We start from the raw sequence: 22,666 nt of genomic DNA, 5'->3' as shown, positions 1-22,666 counted from the left end.
GAACATCCATTCGATTATCTAGATCAGAATTGATTATCAGGTATAATGATGTGAGTAGAGTGTTGTGAGTGTTTTTTTTCGATCTATCAAATTCTACATCTCACTAGTGTTGGGATCATGACAGTACCTTCGAGTCACGAGTCATCTCCAGTCCTTACACATTTTGACTCGAGTCAACTCAAGTCAATCGATTTTCAAAGGTGACTCGAGTCAAGTCAAGTCACTCGTTTTTTAAGGTGAATCCAGTCAAGTCAAGTCAAGTCAAGTCACGAGTCAAGTCACGATCCAAGTTATATTGAATTTCCGAAGAATGAGAAATGACGCAAAGTCATTACATTTTGCTAATTGGGTGAAAGACAGAAAAATTGTCCATTTATCCTTAAAAGAATACCGAATAAAAAGTTAAACATACATGCAGAAAGGTGTTGTATCGCTCACGCACGCGTAGAAGAGCTAATAAAATACTGGAGTAATTGTATATGTATAGCTACATGCTATAATCTGTTGTTATCTGCCAAGATAGAGGATCGAATACGAAGCCTCGGGAAGTTGAACAAATTTATTTGGTACAATACATTACCCATCTACTCATACATGAGAATATAAACGAATAAACTATATTCGTTCGATTTAAATCATACAAGAGGGTCGGTTAAGGTGAGCACTGCGCAATGTAAGAACTGAGCCGTCGAAGAAACAAGGATACGTTGCTATCAGATTAATCTGCTATGACTACGACAACGTAAGCTGTGATGATTTCGTTTGCGGTCAACTTATTCGTAATGTAACAATGGAGGATCAGTGAATCGTACAATCCGTGAATGACTGGTTGCTCTTACAAGTGACACCGGCGTATCGCGAACAACCCAAAGATACATAAGATAGGGGGATTTAATCGACACGCAGTGTACATAATGACTTGAAATTCACTCGTAAATTTTGCTTGATTAATTCGCAGGATTTTCACAAAGCGTATATGCCAGTGGTTCTCAACCTCATTGTCTTCGCGGACCCCTTTCGGGCCGCCACAGACCTCCGCGGACCCCCACGAAGTTTTAGTTCAAATTTAGCTGAATTATCGTACAATCATCCTCTGTCTTTGTGCAAATGATAACCGTAGGCTTAGTGATAAACATCAATAAAATGACTTTTCTTGAAAATAAGATGTGCTATTGATCTAGAAGTGGGATTCTCTATTACTTCAAAGCGAGTTCTGCCACTGTATTTCTTGAAATACGTGGTCGTGTCTTGAAAAGAAGCTCCTTCGATTTAATATGAACGAGTGCCGAAAATCCATTTCCACAAATATAGGTGGATGAGAATGTATTATAGAGATGGTGTGAACCTCTGAAAGGTTCAGGTTCGTGTGAACGCGAACCTTTTCGAAAGGTTCTGTGTGAACGCGAACGTGAACCTCATGACGTCACGTGACGTCATATTGCTAATTTCAACCCTTTATTTCAATTATATCATTGCATACATTAATGTATTGTACAATATATGTGCTGTACACGATACTTAGCGACGACTCGGGCCACATAATGGCACAGTGCTGAAGTACATATTGACATTTTAAACGTCGCCAAATGTATCAAATAAGGCATTCAAATGATATAACAATCCCATAAAATCAAGATCTTCCGTCGCTTTGCCAACAATTTTCCACGAGGACTTGCCAGGGAATATAACAGTCTCGGCCAGACCGAACAATGTCTTCGGCGTCTGAGTATTGCTACATGGATATTGAGCAGAGTGTAAACGGGTTTCTATACTTCCTACCGATACTACCACACTATCAAGTTATACAACAGTAGGCAACACCCCAATCGCACGGATTTGGTTTTTATGATACAGTTAACATATGAAATCAAGATTGACCCCGTACGCCTGCTAGATTTTTACATCAGAAAACGATATCAATATCATTTATTTGTTTAATAAGCATCATTCGCTGACTACATGCAGTGTATTTTGCTCTTGATGTTATGTGATTGTGGGTCAAGCTCACGGCAAAGAGTCACTAAATATTCACAGACGGAAGGCTGGATATTTCGAGCAAACTTTTGTAACAATGCAAGTAAAATTTCTGAGATTGTCAAGGTGCATATGCTCGTTTAGTGTTGATTGTTTATGCTGCTAGCGCCATGCATAGAGTGGCCCGCAGTTCAAATGCAATAAATTTGAACCAAAGATGTTATAATGAAGCGAAAATTGCATCATATAAAAAAGGTTCACTGTGCAGAACCTACCAAGGTTCTGTTGAGAACGCGAACCTCTAAATTTCCGAGGTTCACACACAGAACGCAAACTTGAACCTCACGTTCACACCATCCCTAGAATGTAATAATAACGCGTAACGCTTCCGACGACACATCTGGGTATAATCGAAAAAAATATGGCACCGAACTTGACAAACAAATTTCTTTAATGAACATATAATGTCAAGCCTAGTCATTTCTATGTAGCAGCTAAATCTTGAAGATATTATGGAAAAAGTGGTTGTGTAGGCTATATCACAGGAGAAAATGGATATTTGTAAACATTTCGAAGTCACCGTGATTGACCTTACTAATCCTATTTTTTTTCTACAATCCCCCCCCAAAACCATCCCTAAACAGCAAAATGTTTGTATCAGTAGGCTATTGGCAATAATTTAGCAATTAAAATGAGTCTACACTGTAGGATATTTCGTTTCAGATGGCCTTTCTGTTGACGTGAGCCCTGGAGTTTGACAAGTAATTAAGCGAAACTGCCTCGTGCTTTTCCGAATATAAATAATGCAAATTAGGTTATCAACTATTTTGAGGCTTCGCGGACCCACCGGAAATGCTTCGCGGATCCCCGGTTGAGAGCCACTGGTATATGTAATAGTACTGGTAAAAAATAATAAAGCGCAATCGGCATCATTTTTTTCGGACACAGCACAGATTCCTATTTAAACTTTCTGAAGTTGTCACTACTGTTCTGATGTTATAATAAGTGGTTTTCAAGTTGAAGATTCATACTAGACCAGGGGTTCTCAAATGGAGGGCTATGACCCACTGGTGGGCGACAGAGTATTTTAAGGTGGGCCACAAAGTTATATTTAGAAAGCTTTAGATTTAATGTAAGTTTGGTTATATTTGTTATGTTAAACACTAGAACTATATTCATAAACTTTTCATCCGACTCTGATGAGATGTAGTGGCACGTATGGAGTGAGCATGTGCAAGTCGAAAACGGGAGGGACAAACGGCGGCTTTTTCCACTGGCTAATACAACCTACAGCTAACAGCAACTAAAGTAATTTCGAGTATATGATAACTGGAAGGTAATGCTGAAGTAACCAAGTATTCCGGCAGGGTCGTATGTCGTATGTTGTTAAAAGGGTGTGTAATAAACTCGGAAGGAAGTGTAATTGATGTATAGATTTACTGGTACTTCGTCAGGTTTGTATTGTTGTATTATTGAAAATTATTAGCTAGGGGAGATGTGGTACCGATGGATCAAAAATCGCAAAATGATCTCTGGCCCTCAAATCTTCAGCCGAGAATAGCGGATCTTTTGCTGTCTCAACACTTTGATACAAGCTCTAACTACCGCGGACATTTACATGAATATCCGCATTTTCAAAAAATATTCATGAACGTTTAAAATTTGTTGCTCGAACGTGTCATCGGTCCCCACCCGTTGGGTGCAAAGGCACACGACCATGGGACCTATGAGACATAAGCTCAAAAACTCAAATTTGTTAACTTGTTTTGCTGTGTACTATAAGCTAAGCTACTGCAAGCCATTGAAGAATGTTTCGTCGCGACTTTAAAGAATAAAATAGAATATATCAATCCAAATGTTGGCATAAAATCATGTTTTGATTTACGCCTAAACGTACAAAATTAATGCCACATACATATTACCCGCAAATCGACATTTTGACTATAAAATACCTCGTAATAGCGATAAAACACCACATGTAACTATGATATACAGCCTACATATATGTAGGCGAGTTTCTGTTATTAAGCGATTAGTTGGCCCATCTGTTTTGCTTGATTTGGCTATAGTACCATAGGTCCCCCACCCAATAAATATTGCAATTGACTTGAAAATAGTCCACTCGAGGATGGTATTGATTCAAAAAATATATGGCAATATATACCGTGATACAAGCCCTATACTTCACATCAAAAATTATGGCGGGTTTGTTAGTCTGAAAGGTGATATAGAAAAATGCAAATGTCGATCCAAATTTACTTTACACGCCCTAAAACGTAAATCATTCGCCACAGACCCCATAACTCACGCAGGTCGAATTTTTTTGCATGTGAGGAAAGATTCTGTCAGCATGTAATTGTAGACAAATTCACGGAGTGCAATCATGGAATTATCATGGAAAACTTTTCAAGTATTTTCGGTCCCAGTGATCCATCGGTACCACATCTCCCCTACTTCTCTAACGGGGTTATACTGCACCACCGCAACGAATCGTAATGGATAGCGGATTTAGCGGAGCGCATTAATCTCTGGAGTCGGTTTAAAATGTCCGGCCTGGAAATCATTGAACATAATGTAATATTCACATGAATTGATTGTATCGGTCTTGTGAATATTCTGACATCGCAACTTCAGTTGGTTTGGTACAAGACATACAGTGTACATAGTAGGCTACAGCATGTATATTAAAAAAACTCTTTATCCAGATTATATTATTCCTCACAATAGTGGAACTAAAACCCCAATCACAAAGTGAATGCGGGGATTTGATCATTGTGTTTCGCGACGCGAATGGAGCAGCGGACGATCATAATATACACAGAAGTTTTAGCTTATGATCTACCAGGGTCGTGACTGCCGCACCCAAACCCCCAATTGGGGGAGCTCGAAGGGGCCCAAGATAATTTTGTTGGCCGTTTTTTGGAGGATATTTATTCAACTCGAAAATTTTCGTCGCGCCTGGCGCGATTTCATGTCCCTAGAGGTCTACATTTACATATCATCAGTTAATTATGAGAAAATGCACATCGGCATATCGGCGCCATCGATTATCACGCATTGAACAGAATCAGGGCTCTAATATAAGTGGTGGGCAACAGCACATTTTACCACCGGTAAATTGGCCACGGCCAAAGAAACGCGGAAAACCACTGTACTAGACGCAGTATCGAATTACACTGGTATTCGATTTTCCCCATTCTCATTGGCAATCTCCGAATTTGTCCAACTAGACCAGGGGTTCTCAACCTGGGGGGCGCGCCCCCCTTGGGGGGCGCGGGAGGCTCTCAGGGGGGGCGCGAAAAATTGACGAAGTCAGTATAGGGGGGCGCGAGAAATTGACAAAGTCAGTATAAATTGTACGTGTCTGAACATGTGTTTCACATCCATTATGAGAAGACGATTAATGAAGATGAAATTTATTCCATATTCAAGAAAGTTTGCAAAATACAAACTCTAGCAACCGCGCTCAACGGAGTATAGTCTGATTTCAACTTCATTTGAGCAAGTTTTTGAAATTCTTTGGAGATATAGAGAGCAATTCCCACGTGTAAGTCATTTATTGCTTCATAGCTTTGACAGTAGCGTAAAGCTTGTCGCGCCGGGCAGCTCTTGTTAGTAGCTTGCGAACTGCACTGCCTAAGACAGACTTAGATGCAACATAGGTTGCCCGGTTTCGCCCTCAATTAGGCTACTCTAAATCAATACAATTTAATTAATTTCCAAAACTGATCAAATTTAGCCTGGCAGGACGGAACGACGCCTTGCTCTCTGTACTCACTACCAGCATCAGGTTTAGTCTCGGGGTGACCTACCATGAAATTAATTAATGGATGTCTTGTTCAATGTTTTTTTGTTATTTTCAAACAAGTTTGGAGAAATTTGTCAGCAATGTAAAAGACTCAACAACTGGAATGCAGATTCAAAATTGGCGTAAGATAGACCTTATGTATACTATTAGATCAGGGGTGGGCAGCCTGCGGCCGTAGAGGGGAATTGGAGCGGCCGTCGACGCCTATTTCAATTAGTATGTGTTGGCGGCCGTAGACATGCAATTGCAATTACGAATTCACTCCCGCATTTTCGAGAGATTTTAATTAATCTTGAAATTTTCTTCGCCCTCTGCGCAATTCCACAAGACTTCATTTTTCGATTTTAATGCAGTAGCGCCCTTCTTAATCTGAGCAGGAATGGGAACTGGCAAGAAATAACAATTCGTTTGCGGCCCTGAAAAATTTTCGCGCGCCGCGCGACAATATGCACCTCTCGGCAACTATTCATAACATTACCACTCGCGATTTCGGTGCGTACAATAGGCCATTGTGAAAAGTAGATGTCCGGAGTTCACCGGGAATGGATATGGACAGTTTACCATAGGTATTTTGCGTCCAGATCGTTCATTGCGGCTATGCCCTGGAATGCGGCCTTACGCTACATAAGAAATCGAAATGCGGCCATGATTATCAAAAACGTTGCCCACCTCTGTATTAGATGATGTGCTCTTTTTGACATGACGATAAATGCAAGGGGGTCAGGGGGGGGGCGCGAATTTTTTGACCATCTCCAAGGGGGGCGCGTGTCAAAAAAGGTTGAGAACCACTGAACTAGACTGTGCTTAGCTTCATAGAACATTATGTTTGCATATGAAATCTGAAATAAACAATTACGAAACGTAATATTTATTAGTGGCACACAAGACAACGAAACAACAGAAGAAAACAGCAAAAATCGTTTGTGAACTGAACCTAGCTCCCACCTCAACAATATCTCGATAGATGGTGAAACTGTACACGCCTGTCCAAAACCAAGTCGTCAGGAAGAAATAATGCAAAAACGCAGTTATGATCGTGCACTGTAATGTATGGACCTGAAACGCAAGGGAAACTGTTTAAAATAATTAATGGATGATATTTGAATCTCGAAAAGCTTCGCCAGGTCGGATTTTTACATCAGCATAGGCTGTGCCAAGGTAGTCATTGTTGTTGTACTCGTGTATTAGTACACGAGTAATGACAAATGCTCATGCCGGCATGGTGCAAATGCCCACAATAAAAACCTGAGAAATTGAATGAAAGTAACCTGTGAATCTACTCCCGCAACAAACGTTGTAAGTGCGACGGCTAAGCAGACGCATATATTCGTCAAGATCTGCATTTGGTATCTCCTGCGATTGTTCCTGAAATATACGAAAGTTCATAATTCATAATATCATTATATTCGCAATTACCGTTGTGGTATGTGACATGGTTTAAGTTTATAATATGCAGCTTGGGAAAATTTTATTTCTAGTAGACACCAGTGCTTGATAACCCATGCCCATTGCCCATGGGTTGTAATAGGCCATATACATGATCAACGACACTGATCATGTTTTCTGCTTCATCAATGGCGACACATCAGTATTTTAAAAGAAACTGTGTTTGCACGCGGGAATGACAAAAATATACAATATGTACGCAATCCGAATATTACAGAGCACGATCGATATCCGTCTCACTAGAAATACCGGTCGCTGCCGACTCAATGAGAAATTTATCGGCTTGCCTGATGACGTCATCAGTTCACGGACCGCGCTCTTTGGTCAATACTGTTATACAAGATTACTTGCTATATGCATAGCAGCTTGTTGACTTTGCTGAAGTACACAATATACGCCTGTTGGACATGGCGTCCTAGTGTCTTACTAGTATCACTAGTTCATGTTTATGTGCACTCAGTTGGACTTTTATTATTAATATTGCCACATATGCAGATTTACCAGAAGATTCACGCCAAGTGCAAGAGCAGCAATGCCATAGCAATGCTGGAAAGCGATAATTTATGTCAATTCGATTTCTTACGGCTTATTCCACATGTCGGAGTGACTGCATAATTCCCATACCTATACGTAGGCTTCATGTGGTGATAAAAGAATCATCTCTACCTTCTCGGAGTAGCGACCTCAAGCATGACTTGGGCCTATTGCGACACATATTCACGTGGATATGTTTCCGACTACTTTCACTTCTATTTCACAGATTTGTTTTTACACATTGTATTTTCTAAAGTAGAAAATAGCTTTTGAAAAGGTTTGCATTACTTCTTCGAGTGGAGCCATCATAACAACTGCTCAAAATATCCCCCTGTATCACAACTTTTGAAAGTTGCAGATATTGTATTGTCAGTAAAAAAATATTGTTCCTCGCGAACACGTATCTTTCCATTTGGAAAGCAGCCCACGTCTGATTGACTACTAGAACCGTGCGATAAAATCTACTCTTTGAAACTACTTTCTGGATTTCATTCCTTTTTACTACAAAATGAAATAGTTTTAGCGTATGTTGGAAATTGCCACTTTTACTTTAATGGAGTATAAATTTACCGTGTTACACTACTTACACTTGAGAACCAATAGTGACTACTTCGGCCCCATCTGCAAACCAGTCAACAGACAGTGGACCGTGACGGCCATGAGGCAAACAATGGATTATCCGGTTAGCTCGGACAATGCCGTTTCTCCGCTTAATTCGGCCAAAAGTGAGCGGAACCAAACTGTTCAAATTAAGCGGAGTCGACTGTATGTAAAAGTGGGAGACAAGCCCTGAAGGCTGCCTTACCTTGAACGGCAAATGATGATGAAAGTAGAAACAAGCCCGGCAATGGAAAGTCCGGACCCGATGTAGGTCACAAAGCTCAGAGCTACGTCCACGGTTATTTTAGAGCGACTCTGGAAATAAGAGACTGCTGTGAAAATGATAAATGTAGTGAATTGTGGTAAAATGAAAATACATTTTTCAAATTTAGTCTTGATACCGTGAGTGAATTATTGTAATTTCCACGTCGTAACTATCATTTTGGAAATTACTGTCTATGATGTTTTGCGATTAGTGGTATTTTAGTATGTCTCTAAGCGGTCTTCGTATGATTGTGGTTTGCTGAGTTTGCGGAAATCGCTGAAGCATTATCTGGTGAGGCATTGGCAGTTCTATCAAGAGCGAAACACTGAACATTCTTTCGGCACGGCTGACAGTAACATGCATCTTTGCTTTCTGTACCTCCAAGAAGCTCTTTGCTTTTTTACGTACTAAGTTTTCAGTACCAATGAAAACGGTAAGTCAAAACTGGATGACAATTATTTATTGACGTATGCATAACTTGGGACTTAAATCAACTTAAGATTAAATTTGTATGCCATAATTTCAATGAAAACATCGTAAGAGAACTCCATAAATATAAGATCGCTAATAGAAATGGTCAATACAATCCATGCAGTGCATCAAACGGGTGTATCGCGAGACAATGCAAAGTGTGTCGGGGTGTATATATATTTCATAGTTAACCTTAAGATACTTTTCCTCACTAAACAATTGCAAGTTTAACCTTTCAACAGCTACATACTTATCGAATAGAAATTATTTCACGCTGACTTTTCTGCGTATTTGAGTCTTTACACGTCATAATTGAAGCTCTGCCGTCCGTGCGTTAGTAAACATAGGGATGGCGTGAACCTCTGAAAGGTTCAGGTTCGTGCGAGCGCGAACCTATTTGAAAGGTGAATCGAGAGTGAATGCAAAGTCGTCCGAATGAAACTGTGGGAGAGCGCGAACATGAAAAGTCGTCCGCAAGACCAAAAGCAAAGATGCTGAAGTGTGCCAAATGCATTGTCGCGGCGCACAAGACCTGAACATGCGATAAGCGCCACTGTTGTTGTGTGTATAATAATAATAATAATAATAATAACTTGCGTATAAACATGAAAGAATCCAGCTGTGAAAGCAGAACCCCCCTTACCCTTCCCCGCAGGCTTACAATGCGCATCGAGTGTTAAGAAAATGTTGTTTGGATTCGTTGTGTAGTTGCGTCGATCGCGAAAATATTTTCCTGAATCAATTTCATCGATAATATTGGTAACTGCACATAATTTGACGGTGATAATGGAGCGCTTTTTTTCGCAACTTATAAGCAAAAAAATAGATGATGATGCACCTTCGGATTGTTAATAATTATTTTGTTGCACGCCGTTATTTCTTGATATCCTGGGGGTTGTCGGTATAGACGAAACATATATTGAAATCGACCAAACTTACCAAAAACAAACCTTCGTTCGTGAGGCACCGACAATTAATAATTGGTATTTATTTATGGGTTGCATAATTTTACTCCGGGGTTCGCATTTGTACGGTTGGACTTGGATTGCACATTGCTACCAGAAATCAAGCCATCCTGAATAACGCGGAGCGCGAAGAACGTTTGTCAGTTAAATTAGAATCGAATTCTTTATTACAAATCGCATGTTGACGACTGCCGACACAAAGTAATTTAATTATGCGTAGACGACCACATAATTTCTGTTCTGCGACCGCAGGTTGGCAGACTCTGATCTAGTCATTGATGTTACTTCAAGTAATGCGGTTAATTCAAAATTCACTTTCGGATTTCGTCGAATCTGACCGAGAGTCGACTACGATGATTCAGCTCGTTGCCGCCGTTGCCAGGTCTCAAACAAGCCGTCAACCATGATTGTAGCCATTACGATTCGTAGGATGTCGAAGTATGAAAAATTGTATGAGTCATTTCCGTAGGGGCGTGGTCAGGGCGTGATACTTAGGTCACTACACATTCAAGCCCCTACTTCCACTTATAAAGATTGAAGCAACGTAGTATGCTGTCTGTTGTCATGTATCCAGCCCTATGCAAACTTACTAAACCGTTTTTTGGATAATTTTCCGTCGAGAACTTGAACTTGTACTGAAAATTCACTGAAGCACATTAACCCAAAACTCTCCCAGGACCCGGTTCGCTGTTCGCAACGCTGTAAAATCACCCAAATATGATGCACTTCAAAGCTGACTTGAGATGTTCTGGCAGAATTTGGACGATATTTCTTAAACGGAGAATTTTAGTCGAACACCATGTTTTCCGAAGTTTTGCCGCAAAAAAATCTTCTCCACGGAAAAATATAAATAATGTGTCAAACGAAGCGGAAAGTTCCCGGCTTTTCATACCAAATGTAATCAAATGTATAAGACAGGTGCTGTCGCAGAAATTGCTTTTCATAGCAAATGTAATCAATTGTATAAGATAATTGCTGACGAAGAAATTACTTTTCATACCAAATGTAATCAATTGTATAAGACAGTTGCTGACGAAGAAATTGCCATCGCAACCTGCACCTTGCCCATGGGCTGATGCAAATATGCACCGACCCCTTCAAAGGGGTTTAAACAACAGGAACAACCATATGTTGATTGAAATTTATTTGGATGATGATACGAGTACTTTATCGTCAGGAAAACAAAATCTAGTGATTTGCAAAAAAGAAATATTTCTATAAATACGTCCAATTATATGAAATCAGAACCACAACTATATCAGGAATCAATATCAATATAAAAATAGGTTCACTTGGTAATAATAAGAATTGAAACTGTAATAAAACGCTTGATTTTCTCATATAATTTCGGGAATGTTGGAGTAGTAACTGGAATTGGAGTCTGCATAATAAAAATGATAGAACTCGGAGTCGGAGTTAGTGGTAAGGTGAGTCGAGTCCATAGTCATGTATCCACCACTAACACGGTATCAACAATGTTGCCGGAAGTACGCCTGGTATATAAACTTTATTCCTCAACCACTGGGGGCGCGGCCCAACAGATACGATAAAGACACCCACAAAATTGATTCTTATCATCTTCCAATTGACGTTGTACCCGACAAAATTTCAGAAACTAAAACTATGCCTCACCACTAGAATCGCAAAATTCGTCAGATGATCGCACTCACAACTAGCTGGGAGTCCCGGCAATAACGCGCAGCCTCTCTGTGACCAATCTCCGATCTCAAAGTCCCAGAAAACACATTCAAGTACCGTAGAGATTGCCTAAAAGACGCATTACTCATGTCGAAAGGTGTTTGCGATTCAAAATCAGCAGGCGTTCAAACCGTAAAACTATTAGGTTGCTTCTGATCGAATTCTTCCTCGATGTAGTTGAATACTATTACGATCGGAACTTCAAGTTTGATGCCTTCCAAAGTGTGAGTTTCATTTCCGAGAGTAGCCGCTATAACCTGGAAATAAGAAAAGTTTTTATCAAGGCTCAACGAAAAATAAGCACGATATATTGCACTACTTGAGTAACAGCAGCCTAAGAGTAACAGTAACATGAATATATACACACGTATGCAAGTCAGACATGGGGTAATCGCGATTAGTAATCGTGATCGATTACGACGATTACAGCATTTTGAAGTAATCGTAATCGCAATCGATTACATTCGAAAAAAATCCAAAGTAATCGTAATCGACTAATTCACATATCTAATCGATTTCTTTGTGAAAGAACGATTACTTTTTATTTGTGCAATGAATATATGAGATAACCGAGCATTCGTGAACAAGGAAGAGATATTATACCAGGTTATTGATAGCGCAAACGGCTGATTTCAAACGCCACTGCTCATTATTACGTCAGAAGTATTAGCTTTGCTCGTCCTTGCGTAAGAAGTATCCACAGTCCACACGTAGTAAATATATATTCGACGTGCATTGTTGTGTGATTGTTAGAACAGTGTAAGCCATGCTGTAGGCCAGGGGCGGGCAACTTCTCCAGTCGGCGGGCCGGAAGTAGGAAAATTAAGTACTTGGCGGGCCGGATTGCTAAATCGATACATTTTTCGTCTATTTATCCACATATACAAGGTGTAAATCGTATTTAATGAATGTATTTTAACGACAGCAATGTCACGTCAATTAAGCCATTTCTCGCCGATAATGACGAAAACAATGTGGATTGAGATCAGCATTGTCATATAGGCGCCGCCATGTCTGCTTCTCTCTGATCAATTAACACACGGTGACATCACTAAATAAGATTTGAAGGCGTTCGATAATTCGGGTACCTCAAATTTACCAAGATATCAATTCATTAGGGGTGAGTAGGTGACGAGATAGCGTCGTTGTTCAACTGTGTGGTATATTTTATCTCGATATTGAATTCTTGCAGACCGCGGCTTCTACGACATATGAAAAGTGGCCCGCGACCCGTTTTGAGTTGGCGACCCCTGGCATAAGCAGTATCTTACAAAAGCCTAGAAGGGTGCCGTGCTACAAGTCGGCGGCTACGGACTCAAAAATAAGAAATATCGGCCTGGTGTAAATGAACATTGTAGTCCACAAACACCATGATTACCACAAACGATATTAGGGTTGAGTACATCGTAAATGCCGATAATGTAAGTCTTGCCGCTTCGATGAACTTATGCGTATAAGCTCTACTCTCGCACGCTGCGCAATGCACATACATATATAATAACATACTGTCACTAAAATTTGACGTAGTAAGCAAGTAGCGGGGAATCTCGGCAGACTGTAGTCGCGGGCCACATTATTATATAAGAAGGAAACTGTCCGCGGGCCGGACAAAATCCCTCCGCGGGCCGGATCCGGCCCGCGGGCCGTATGTTGCCCGCCCCTGCTGTAGGCTATATCAGGTTATCAATACACTCCAGACGCCACTACTCGCAGTAAGATAATAATAATAATCGTTTGGTTATATTTTTCATCTGAACAAGTCACACACAATGTACAATGCGATAAGACACAATGCGATGTAATGAACAGATAGGAGGATGTCGGACGACACGCATGAAGTTGCGATCCAACATCCACCTCGGCCTAGAGTGCCCGATGTCGCAGTTCTTATCGATTTTGATATTGTTCAATTTGCGGCCCTTTCTACCAGTTTTTTCCATTCATTGTGAGTGCTTTCTTTCGTCGGGTCTTCGGCAACGGCGGGCGAAGAGGAGCCAAAGATTAACCTCCGCGACAATCGAACCGGGATCGCCAGATTGGTGAGAGGTTATCGTTACCACCACGCTATCTCTCGGCCTATAATAATCACCACTATGCCTAGTTTCAATTAGTAACTTACGTATTGATGCTTGGTTATGCTTAGTTAAACGCAGTTTGACCGTTGCTGCTTGGCGAGCAGTAGGCCTATCTATATAGTGTACGAAGCCTATGTATTGTACGTACACCGGACAAAGATTTGAAATTTTGTACTCGTCAAATAAAACATGACGATGGTTTAAATCAGGGGTCTCAACTTTCCTTGTATGACGGGCCGCATTTCAACAGCAAAAGACGCTGCGGGCCGCAGAACATTATTACCATGTATTTGGGGCTATTGCACTTGGACTGTAGCCTATTTATAGTCTGGGAGCCGACGGCCGAAGTGCGTGCTCATAGGGTCTTAGAAGGTTTGAAGGTTAAAACTGAAAATATGCATTCCACTGATTATAAATTTGAGCGTCAGCCGTTACCGCTCCGGGGGGTTTGGCTGTGACGGGGCAGTGGAAATCTGCATAAAACCGAAATTTCGACTCATTTGTACAGCGTCAGTTCCGAAATTTTAAGGAAGAACTGCCTTTTGCCTAACAGAATATGTATGAACTGACGAATGATAATGGTGGTAACGCGAGATATAGGCGTCAAAAGATAGGCTTTCATAAAAAGTTCTTGCCACATTTTCCTATTCACGACCGGAACGGGAGAGTGTTACAGCTAATAATGGGTTTTTATTGTGGTGATTGTCAGAATATTCAATCAGGTCACCAATGTCTTCGCAAATTAGCAAAATCAGACCGCTTACCGTGAAGTGAGCCGTTCAGGTATCAGATTTCCAAATTGCAATGTCTTATTTAAACTCCACGTCTGCACTGAAACATTGCTAGCTTCCGAGTCCAGATAATTAATAGTGAGTTGAAGCCTCGACGCAAGCTTTTTACTAATTCAGGTCACCAATTCAGGCCACCAGGAAGTGAGCCCTTCAGGTTTCAAAATTGTAATGTGTTATTTAAACTCTACGTCTGCACTGAAATATGCTAGCTTCCGAGTCCAGATAATTAATACTGAGTTGTAGCCTCGACGCAAGCTTTTTACTAATTAACTAATAATAAGGCATCGAAATTTCAAGCTATGGAATGACCATATTACCAGAAAGAATTCCCTATACATAAAATATAGCACATTCCATCCCATTGTTGTTTACTTCCAAATTACAACAAATAACAAACTCGAACACAGAGGTGCTGGTAGTCTACAATCACCAAACCGATATGGAATGGAATTAATCAAATGAAAACCATAAATAACATCAAGTCCTCAACATCAGCATCAGAGCCCACTAGACCTCAATATTGTCTTCACAGTCAAATCAGAACTATTTTCAATCAAAACGAACACAGTGCTGCTGGCAGCCTATAATCAGAAAGCAAATAAGGAATTGGATTAATTTTGACAAATAAAATGAACAGTGAGCACCATAAATAACAGTCAGTCTTGAACATCAGTAACAGTGTCGAATGACTATCCAAGCAGATCATTATCCTTTTCACAATCAAACCAGAACTATTTTAAATCAAAACGAACACATCGGTGCTGCTGGTAGCCTAGAATCAGAAAGCAAATGAAGAATTGGAATAATTTTAATGCATAAAATTAATACCATGTATAAAATTCAGTCATCAACATCCGTGTCAGTGTCCGATGAATCTCTAAGGAGATCAATATCCTCTTCACGATCACCAATCGGCAGTGAATGGAGCTCTTCGTCTTCACTGGAATCTATGTCCAACACACGGGGCATTGCATCACCCTTGTACCATTTAACATTGTAACAACCTTCCTGCATCTCCCAACCAACGTTTTCTGGGCGGTTCATGTGGTGAAGTTGAAGATGCCCACCTTCGTGCCACGAAGTGAGCACGATGGATTTTTAAGTACAATACTTCCTGACATGGTGGCAGCAAGATAGCGTCAAGTTTCTTGGTACAAGAGAGTATGTCTTTTTTGGTTTTGTATTTGTCCTCAAATACTTTAAACCTTACTTCATTGACCTTTTTCAAATTCCTTTTCCCATATACCTGGCAGACATACGCTGATGATGTCCATCGAGGCATTGGTGAGTGTGGAATGGTTCACTACGGCTCCAAAAACGATTTGTGCTTCTAAATTTTTTTCCAGCACTTTAAATGGAGAAGTTTTTCCGTTTCTGCAAAATGATGCTGTATAGTCTGAGCCAGACAAAGCATGAAACATTGGCAATGCTTTGCATAGTGTATGACCCAATTTCTCATACATTTCATCAACATTAATGTATCGTCTGGTATTACTGCTGTCGATGCCAACATCAAGCCATACATATTTGCCTGGATACGAATTCATGCTTGCAAGGGCAATGATCAAGCAATCAGTATCGGTTGTTCGGATAACAACATTACTTGGTATATCCAACTCCATCAAGTGATAAAAGATCCTGCTGTCAGCTTCGTGAGTGCAAAAATACTCTTCTGCCACTGTCCTGGACATAATGCCATCTTGTGCAGCAAACTTGAAGCATGTGTTTCCGATATTGGCGAAAAATATTATTTCTCCCAGAATATTGCCAAATGAGTTTTCTCCTCACCTTACAATAAGGAAATTCACAAGAGCTGTTTTGAAAGAATCATTTCGTAAACTCAGCATCCACTTTGCAGAACACTTTTGGGACGGTCCTTGAATCTCATAATTTGATGATTCAGCACCACGACCTCGTCTTTCACTGCCCTTAATAGATGGTTTCAACCACTTATCAGTTACAAAATGGATTACCATTCCCTGTGATTTCACAATTGCACGAAACAAACTGCAAACTCACCAAATGTCGTGCAGGAAATGATTCTGATACAAATGAAAAAGAAACGATGCATCCAAAATAGTCACATCAACGGAAGGTGGTGCTGAAGATTTTACTTTTCCTTCCAAATATTTCAGTAACTTTGCCTTCGCAGTGTTTTGCATTGTACCATCTGGATGGGCAAGTGACAGTGGATAAGCTGACAATGGATATTCCAAAACTCGTGCCATATCAACTGGCCTACGAAGGGCTTCATATAGTACACTGCCAAATATGTGCCTTGTCAAACAAGCACCGGAATATTTACCAGCAAATGAGTTTTTTCTTGGTCCAATCATCGTTGCAAATGTTCCAACTTTTGTCTTTTGTATTGTTCCCCCAAATCTTGTCCCATCCTCTGTGCATTCAATTATGAATTTTTATGAACCTAACGCGAGCAATGCCAGGTATTTGTTTTCAACAATTTACTTCTCATTTTTCGTCTTCTTGCTTCAGCTTTCCTCTGATATGTAAGCTTGCAGTAGTTGTGATATTTGACTTACAACTTTCACATGAAAATTGACGCCATTGAGTATTGCTTCCAATCGTCTGTCATTGTTCAGGTTAGTATACTGTCGTATTGTATTTTCACAACTTTGAGTTCTGACATTGAAAAGAGGCAGCTCTTTGCCATTTACTTTTTTTCTAGTTCGGTTGCAGAAAATGCAAGATTTTGGGAAAACACCAGTTGTCGATGAAGGCTTAGGAATTTTTGAAGAATAAATAGGAAGCCTTGTGATACGTGCACTGGTATCGGTGGCATTTTTGGTTGCATTGGTACTGTCATCAAACTCCTGAGTTAATTTCGAACGATGTGCAGGAGGTAAAGCACTAAATTTCTTGTAACAGTCCGCGTGATATCCGTGTCTGTCGTCAACATGATCAGGAAGCATGATAGCATTATGGTACAAACTATTTGACATACGGATATGCAGTATTTTGCGGCATTTAGCAAGGGAGTTCTCTTGGAATAGAATCACACGATCTGAGTTCTTGACTTTTTTACAGTGTAGAGTCTACACTGTAGACAGCAAATACGATCTGTTGAAATGCAAAATCATGAATCGATACCATTACACGATTTGTCAAATTTTCAACTAGGAGATAGCTGCACCGATAATAGCATACGGTACTGGACTGATAGTTAGTTTTGGTAGAATGCATTTTCTAGGAGTCAAGTCTAATTTACTACGGTATTGGATTGCCGTGAAAGAATCGGATGCTACTTACTTTGTGCAGACGATACAGACGTTACTGGATGATCCATTTTTCAATATTCCACCATAAATCCCCTCCTATTACTTCAAGAATAGCGTCGTCTAACGTTAGTCTACATAGCAAGCAAACAGAACAAACAAATAACCCGTAGCAATGAAAAACCGTTGATGCGTGGCGACGTTTGTTTCTTGCCAGATATACACCAGATTACTGATGTATTCTTCGCATCAGTTACAGGAATATCATATCCATCGTGTTCTAACCATCAAAACAGAAATTAGGTTCTCATAAAAATATAATAATTATTTATTTTCTGGTGAATGGCTCAATTATTTGCTCTATAACATCGCCGGTCCAGTCTGAGAGTGGGAACTTCTGGCAAGCCGTCTCCCTGAGAGTTCATCTTTCTATTCAGATATCTCGCGTCCCCACCACTATAATTCGTCAGTTCATACATATTCTGTTAGGCATAAAAGTGGTTTTCCTTGAAATACCGGAACTGACGATGTACCGATGACTCTACATTTCGGTTTTATGCAAGTTTTTGCAAGCAGCTGACCGCGAGTTTCCACCGGTCTATGACGTCAGCTTTTCAAATTATTTGATCTGTAATCAACGAAGATGCAATTCCAATTAGTTTCCGGACTGTACCTATGACTTTATTTTTATCCAATTTTAGACATGTTACTTGCCTCCTTACAACTGAACCCCCCGGACCGGTAACGGCTGACGCTCAGATTCATAATCAGTGGAGTGTATATTTTCGATTCCGACCTACAATCCTTCTAAGACCCTATGAGCATGCACTTTGGCCGTCGGCTCTCGGTCTTTTACCAGTCGTATACGGGCCGTTATGCACCTTAAAACCCTTCCACCAAAGAACCGAACTCTCTGTTTCACAGCGTGAGCGAGCAAGTATAAAATTACGGTAACTTTTTCGTTACAGAGGCCATTAGCACATTGAGCTTTCAGTGATATGAGAAGAAGTCTGGCGTTCGGGGGCATTTCTGAGCAAACCAATCAGGCCCACTCCTTTCATTGGATGGCGGAGGGCCTAACACCGTTAGTTACAAAACTTAGCTTTGTCAATAAAATGTTTTTCGCTGGTCCCCCTCCCATGTTTGCCCAGCCAGCATTTCCTCTGCAAATATGTCCACTATGATAAAATGCTCCCAGACAATTAGCTATACAATGTATGTGGAGTCGGTGAATTCATCTAATGCTAGGATGAAGCAGTCTACGGGACAACGTGTTTCAGAACATACGATAAAAGATCGATTGACATTGCTGTTGCTCTTTTGGTCATGGTTGAATCAGACAATTGTAACTTCTAAATATGTCAGGTGACGTTGTCATCACTGCTAAGATCCGGAAACAGCAAATACTCGCGCAGTTCCCCCCCCCCCCAAGATCAGGCGATATGTATAGGCCTAACTCCAGACGAAACAACCATGGTATCATTTTAAGCTTCTACTCTTCGATACGACAGACGAAACTGTTCTTCGACAAATATGACACATCGGTTTTCCATTTATATCTGAGAAAGCAAATTCATCGTTCCACGCAGAGTTACAAACCGAGTTCTCGCCGTTTAATTTCCCATTGCTTGTTCTTGTTTCTGTTCAAACCATTAGCGGTGAGTGAAACACTTTAAAATTGTACTACACAGCGGGATTCCCTTGAACCAGGGTCCAACCGAATACAGATTCAAAACAATAACAATCTAAACTCGAGCATATATCAAGAAACCAAAACAATCCAAAATGAGTGTTCAAATGAAACAGAGACGGTGAGATAGGAGACCTAAGCAGATAAATTAATATGTAACAATGCCGTGTGAGTAATAATTGCGTTCATAGTGAAAGATGTCGCGGGCCGCGGGTTGAGAACCCCTGGTTTAAATCAACAGCTGCTGATATATATCATAACCAAGCCGTTCTTTGCCGTTTCAGGTAACGGTAGCGTGCAGTATCTGTATTAAGTGGAAGGTAGAATTTTGGGTTCACTTTACCTTATTCTCGTATTACCGTACTTGAAACGGGCGCCAATCGTTATTTCACAATTCTACACTCGACATTTATATCTGTCGCCATAGCCTTCAGCTTATACACCATGTTAGCGTGGGTTGTAGGTACAATCAGGACCAAAACAGCAATTCGCTCCCCACTCCAAACGCTGGTATTAGGGATGTAACCAAGTCACAATGTTCCGAGTCACAAGTCAATCTCACATTTATAGTTTTCATTCGAGTCAAGTCGAGTCATTTTCAATTCACCCCCGAGTCAAGTCCGAGTCAAAGTCAGCTAGTATAGGGTCGAGTCCGAGTCATAGTGTTTGACTCGAGTACCAGTCCGAGTCATAGTGTTTGACTCGATTACGAGTCCAAGTCGTTATGTTCACAGATCAATTTTCCGATCAATCCGGTTCAACCCACGTTTTTCAACTCTGCTCGAGTGATATAGAACGGCTCGTATTCATAATATAGTAATTATCATCAGTTTCCACAGTTTACGGCCCTATTTTCAAGTATCAGGACTGATAGTCGAAATACAAATAATGTGGTAACTTCACTATTCCTCGAAGTTACATGGAATGTCTGTCTTGGCCGTTCTAGTCTCGGGCCACAGAGCGCGGCTACTGACAATGGACACATATCCAAAGTTTTGGCCAAGGTCATTCTTTGGTAGTACACTTTGTGGAGTTGCATGCAATTGCATGAAATTGCATGCGTCTTTTGTTTTGTCGTGGCGGGGTAATGACCGCCACCGAAATGCCTATTCTTATAAATTATGCATGCTTTTTTCTTGAGGGGGAGAGGTATGCGTTTCAAAATCAAGCTATTTAGAGACATTAAATCCCAAAGCTCGAAAAAAAATTTCAAGTCAATCAACTCTCTTGAAAATACTCTATGATAATTTATGTTGATTTACGAAATACTTTTGAGTCCCTTTAGAGCTCTCTCCCGGTCCTATTTGGGAGTTTGGGGTGTGGCAGTTACGGACCTGGCAAGAATGCAAATTGTTGGGTGCGACGAATGGTCCTGCATAGAGTTGGGCAATGGGTGCTTTATGTCGTAACAAGCCAATGACGCATAATTTATGAAGAAAGTTGTTATCTCATGATTAGACCTTTTCATCGCAAGCCTTATATTGTCTTCCAATATCTCTTCAAAAATTAGTTCTTAGAAGCAAAACAAATGTAATCGTGAGTAATCGTGATTACTTTTGAAATGTAATCGTAATCGTAATCGACTACTCCATGATTTTGCGTGCGCATGATTTTGCGATTTTGATCGTAATCGTAATCGCGGAACTGTGAGCAATATAAACATGTTTAGCATGATATGGTCGAAGAAAGTAGAGATAAGAACACACATACGATTGGGTGAAGTGATAAAAATTACTGACTATTAGGTGAATACTGTATATGTAAATAGTGAGTGTCATTTTAGCAAGACATTCACAATAACAATCTGACTAACCACAATCCCTAACCAGAGCTCGCTAATTTGCCCAAAGACCACTGTATAGCGTTTTTGCATAATGGTACGTTGTACGTAGGGATGGTGTGAACGTGAGGTTCACGTTAGCGTTATGTGTGTGAACCTCGCAAATTTAGAGGTTCAGGTTCACAAACGAACCTTGGTAGGTTCTGCACCGTGAACTTTTTTCATATATTACAATTTTCACTTCATTATAACATCTTTGGTTGAAATTTATTGCATTTCAACTGCGGGCCACTCTATGCATGGGGCTGGCAGCATAAAAAAAATCAACTCTAAACGAGCTTGCACCTTGACAATATCAAAAATTTACTTGCTTTGTTACAAAAGTTTACTTGAAATATCTAGCTTTCCGTTTGTGAATATTTAGTGACTCTTTGCTGCGAGCTTGACCCGCAATCACACAACATCAAGAGCGAAATACACAACATGACGGTAGTCAGCGACTGATGCTTATTCGATCAATCAATGAGATTTATATCGTTGTCTGATGTAAAAAATGTAGCAAGCGTACGGGGTCGATCTTGATTTCATATGTTTATTGTATCATAAAAACCAAATCCGCGCGATTGGGCTGTTGGCTACTGCTGTATAACTTGTTAATGGGGAATCGGTAGCAAGCATAGAAACTCGCTTTACACTCTGCTCAATATCAACATAACAATACTCAGACGCCGAATACATTGTCCGGTCTGGCCTAGACCGCAGGCGTAAGCCTATATTCCCTTGCAAGTCCTCGTCGAAACTGTTGGCAAAGCGACGGAAGATATTGATTTAATGGGATTATTATATCATTTGATTGCCCCAATTTATACATTTGACGACGTTTAAAACGTCAATATGTACTTCAGCATTGTGGCATTATGAGGCGCGAGTCGTTGCTAGGAATGGTGTACATTAATATGGGCTATCACTTCACTGAAATGTAGGGTTGAATTAGTGATATGACTTAGATCTGGTAAAGACATTGCATAATTTTAGTAGACAATCGGAAGTAGCTAATTCCGAAATTGAAAGACGGAAAATGACTATGGAAACATGCAAATTTCTCCTGAATATATTCGGTTTTCATGATACTAGGTCTTTTTCATGGCCTCCATTATAATGCCACTCGTTAAAGTAAAGCAAACTTACCCAAAAACTATTCACTCCATTACGACATTCAAAGCCTAAAAAGTAAGTTGCTCATCATGAAAAACCATTAAGTGCAAACGGAGTAATCTAAAAGCATTTCGACTCAAGTAGTTTTCAATACAGAATCCATTGTAAATGAATATTTACT

The 22,666-nt window shown here is 40.3% G+C and overlaps 2 protein-coding genes across 2 annotated transcripts in view; one reads left to right on the top strand and one right to left on the bottom strand.

The window, feature by feature from the left end:
• Positions 1–22,666, bottom strand: part of LOC145457587 (uncharacterized) — a 210,691-nt gene that overhangs the window by 10,254 nt on the left and 177,771 nt on the right. The window contains 5 exon segments of the mRNA XM_080335810.1: positions 6,728–6,838; positions 7,051–7,147; positions 8,568–8,677; positions 11,696–11,830; positions 11,893–12,018. Of these exon segments, the coding sequence (XP_080191936.1) occupies positions 6,728–6,838; positions 7,051–7,147; positions 8,568–8,677; positions 11,696–11,830; positions 11,893–12,018 (579 nt within the window).
• LOC145456660 (flavin-containing monooxygenase 3-like) overlaps positions 1–22,666 on the top strand; it is a 266,805-nt gene that overhangs the window by 218,923 nt on the left and 25,216 nt on the right. The window lies entirely within an intron of this gene.

The sequence above is a fragment of the Botryllus schlosseri genome, chromosome 15 (genome assembly GCF_051294905.1).
Source record: "Botryllus schlosseri isolate E-star chromosome 15, Bs_hap1, whole genome shotgun sequence".
Taxonomy (NCBI): Eukaryota; Metazoa; Chordata; class Ascidiacea; order Stolidobranchia; family Styelidae; genus Botryllus; species Botryllus schlosseri.
Note: the sequence above shows the minus strand (reverse complement) of the source record. Positions and strands in the feature narration are given on the sequence as shown.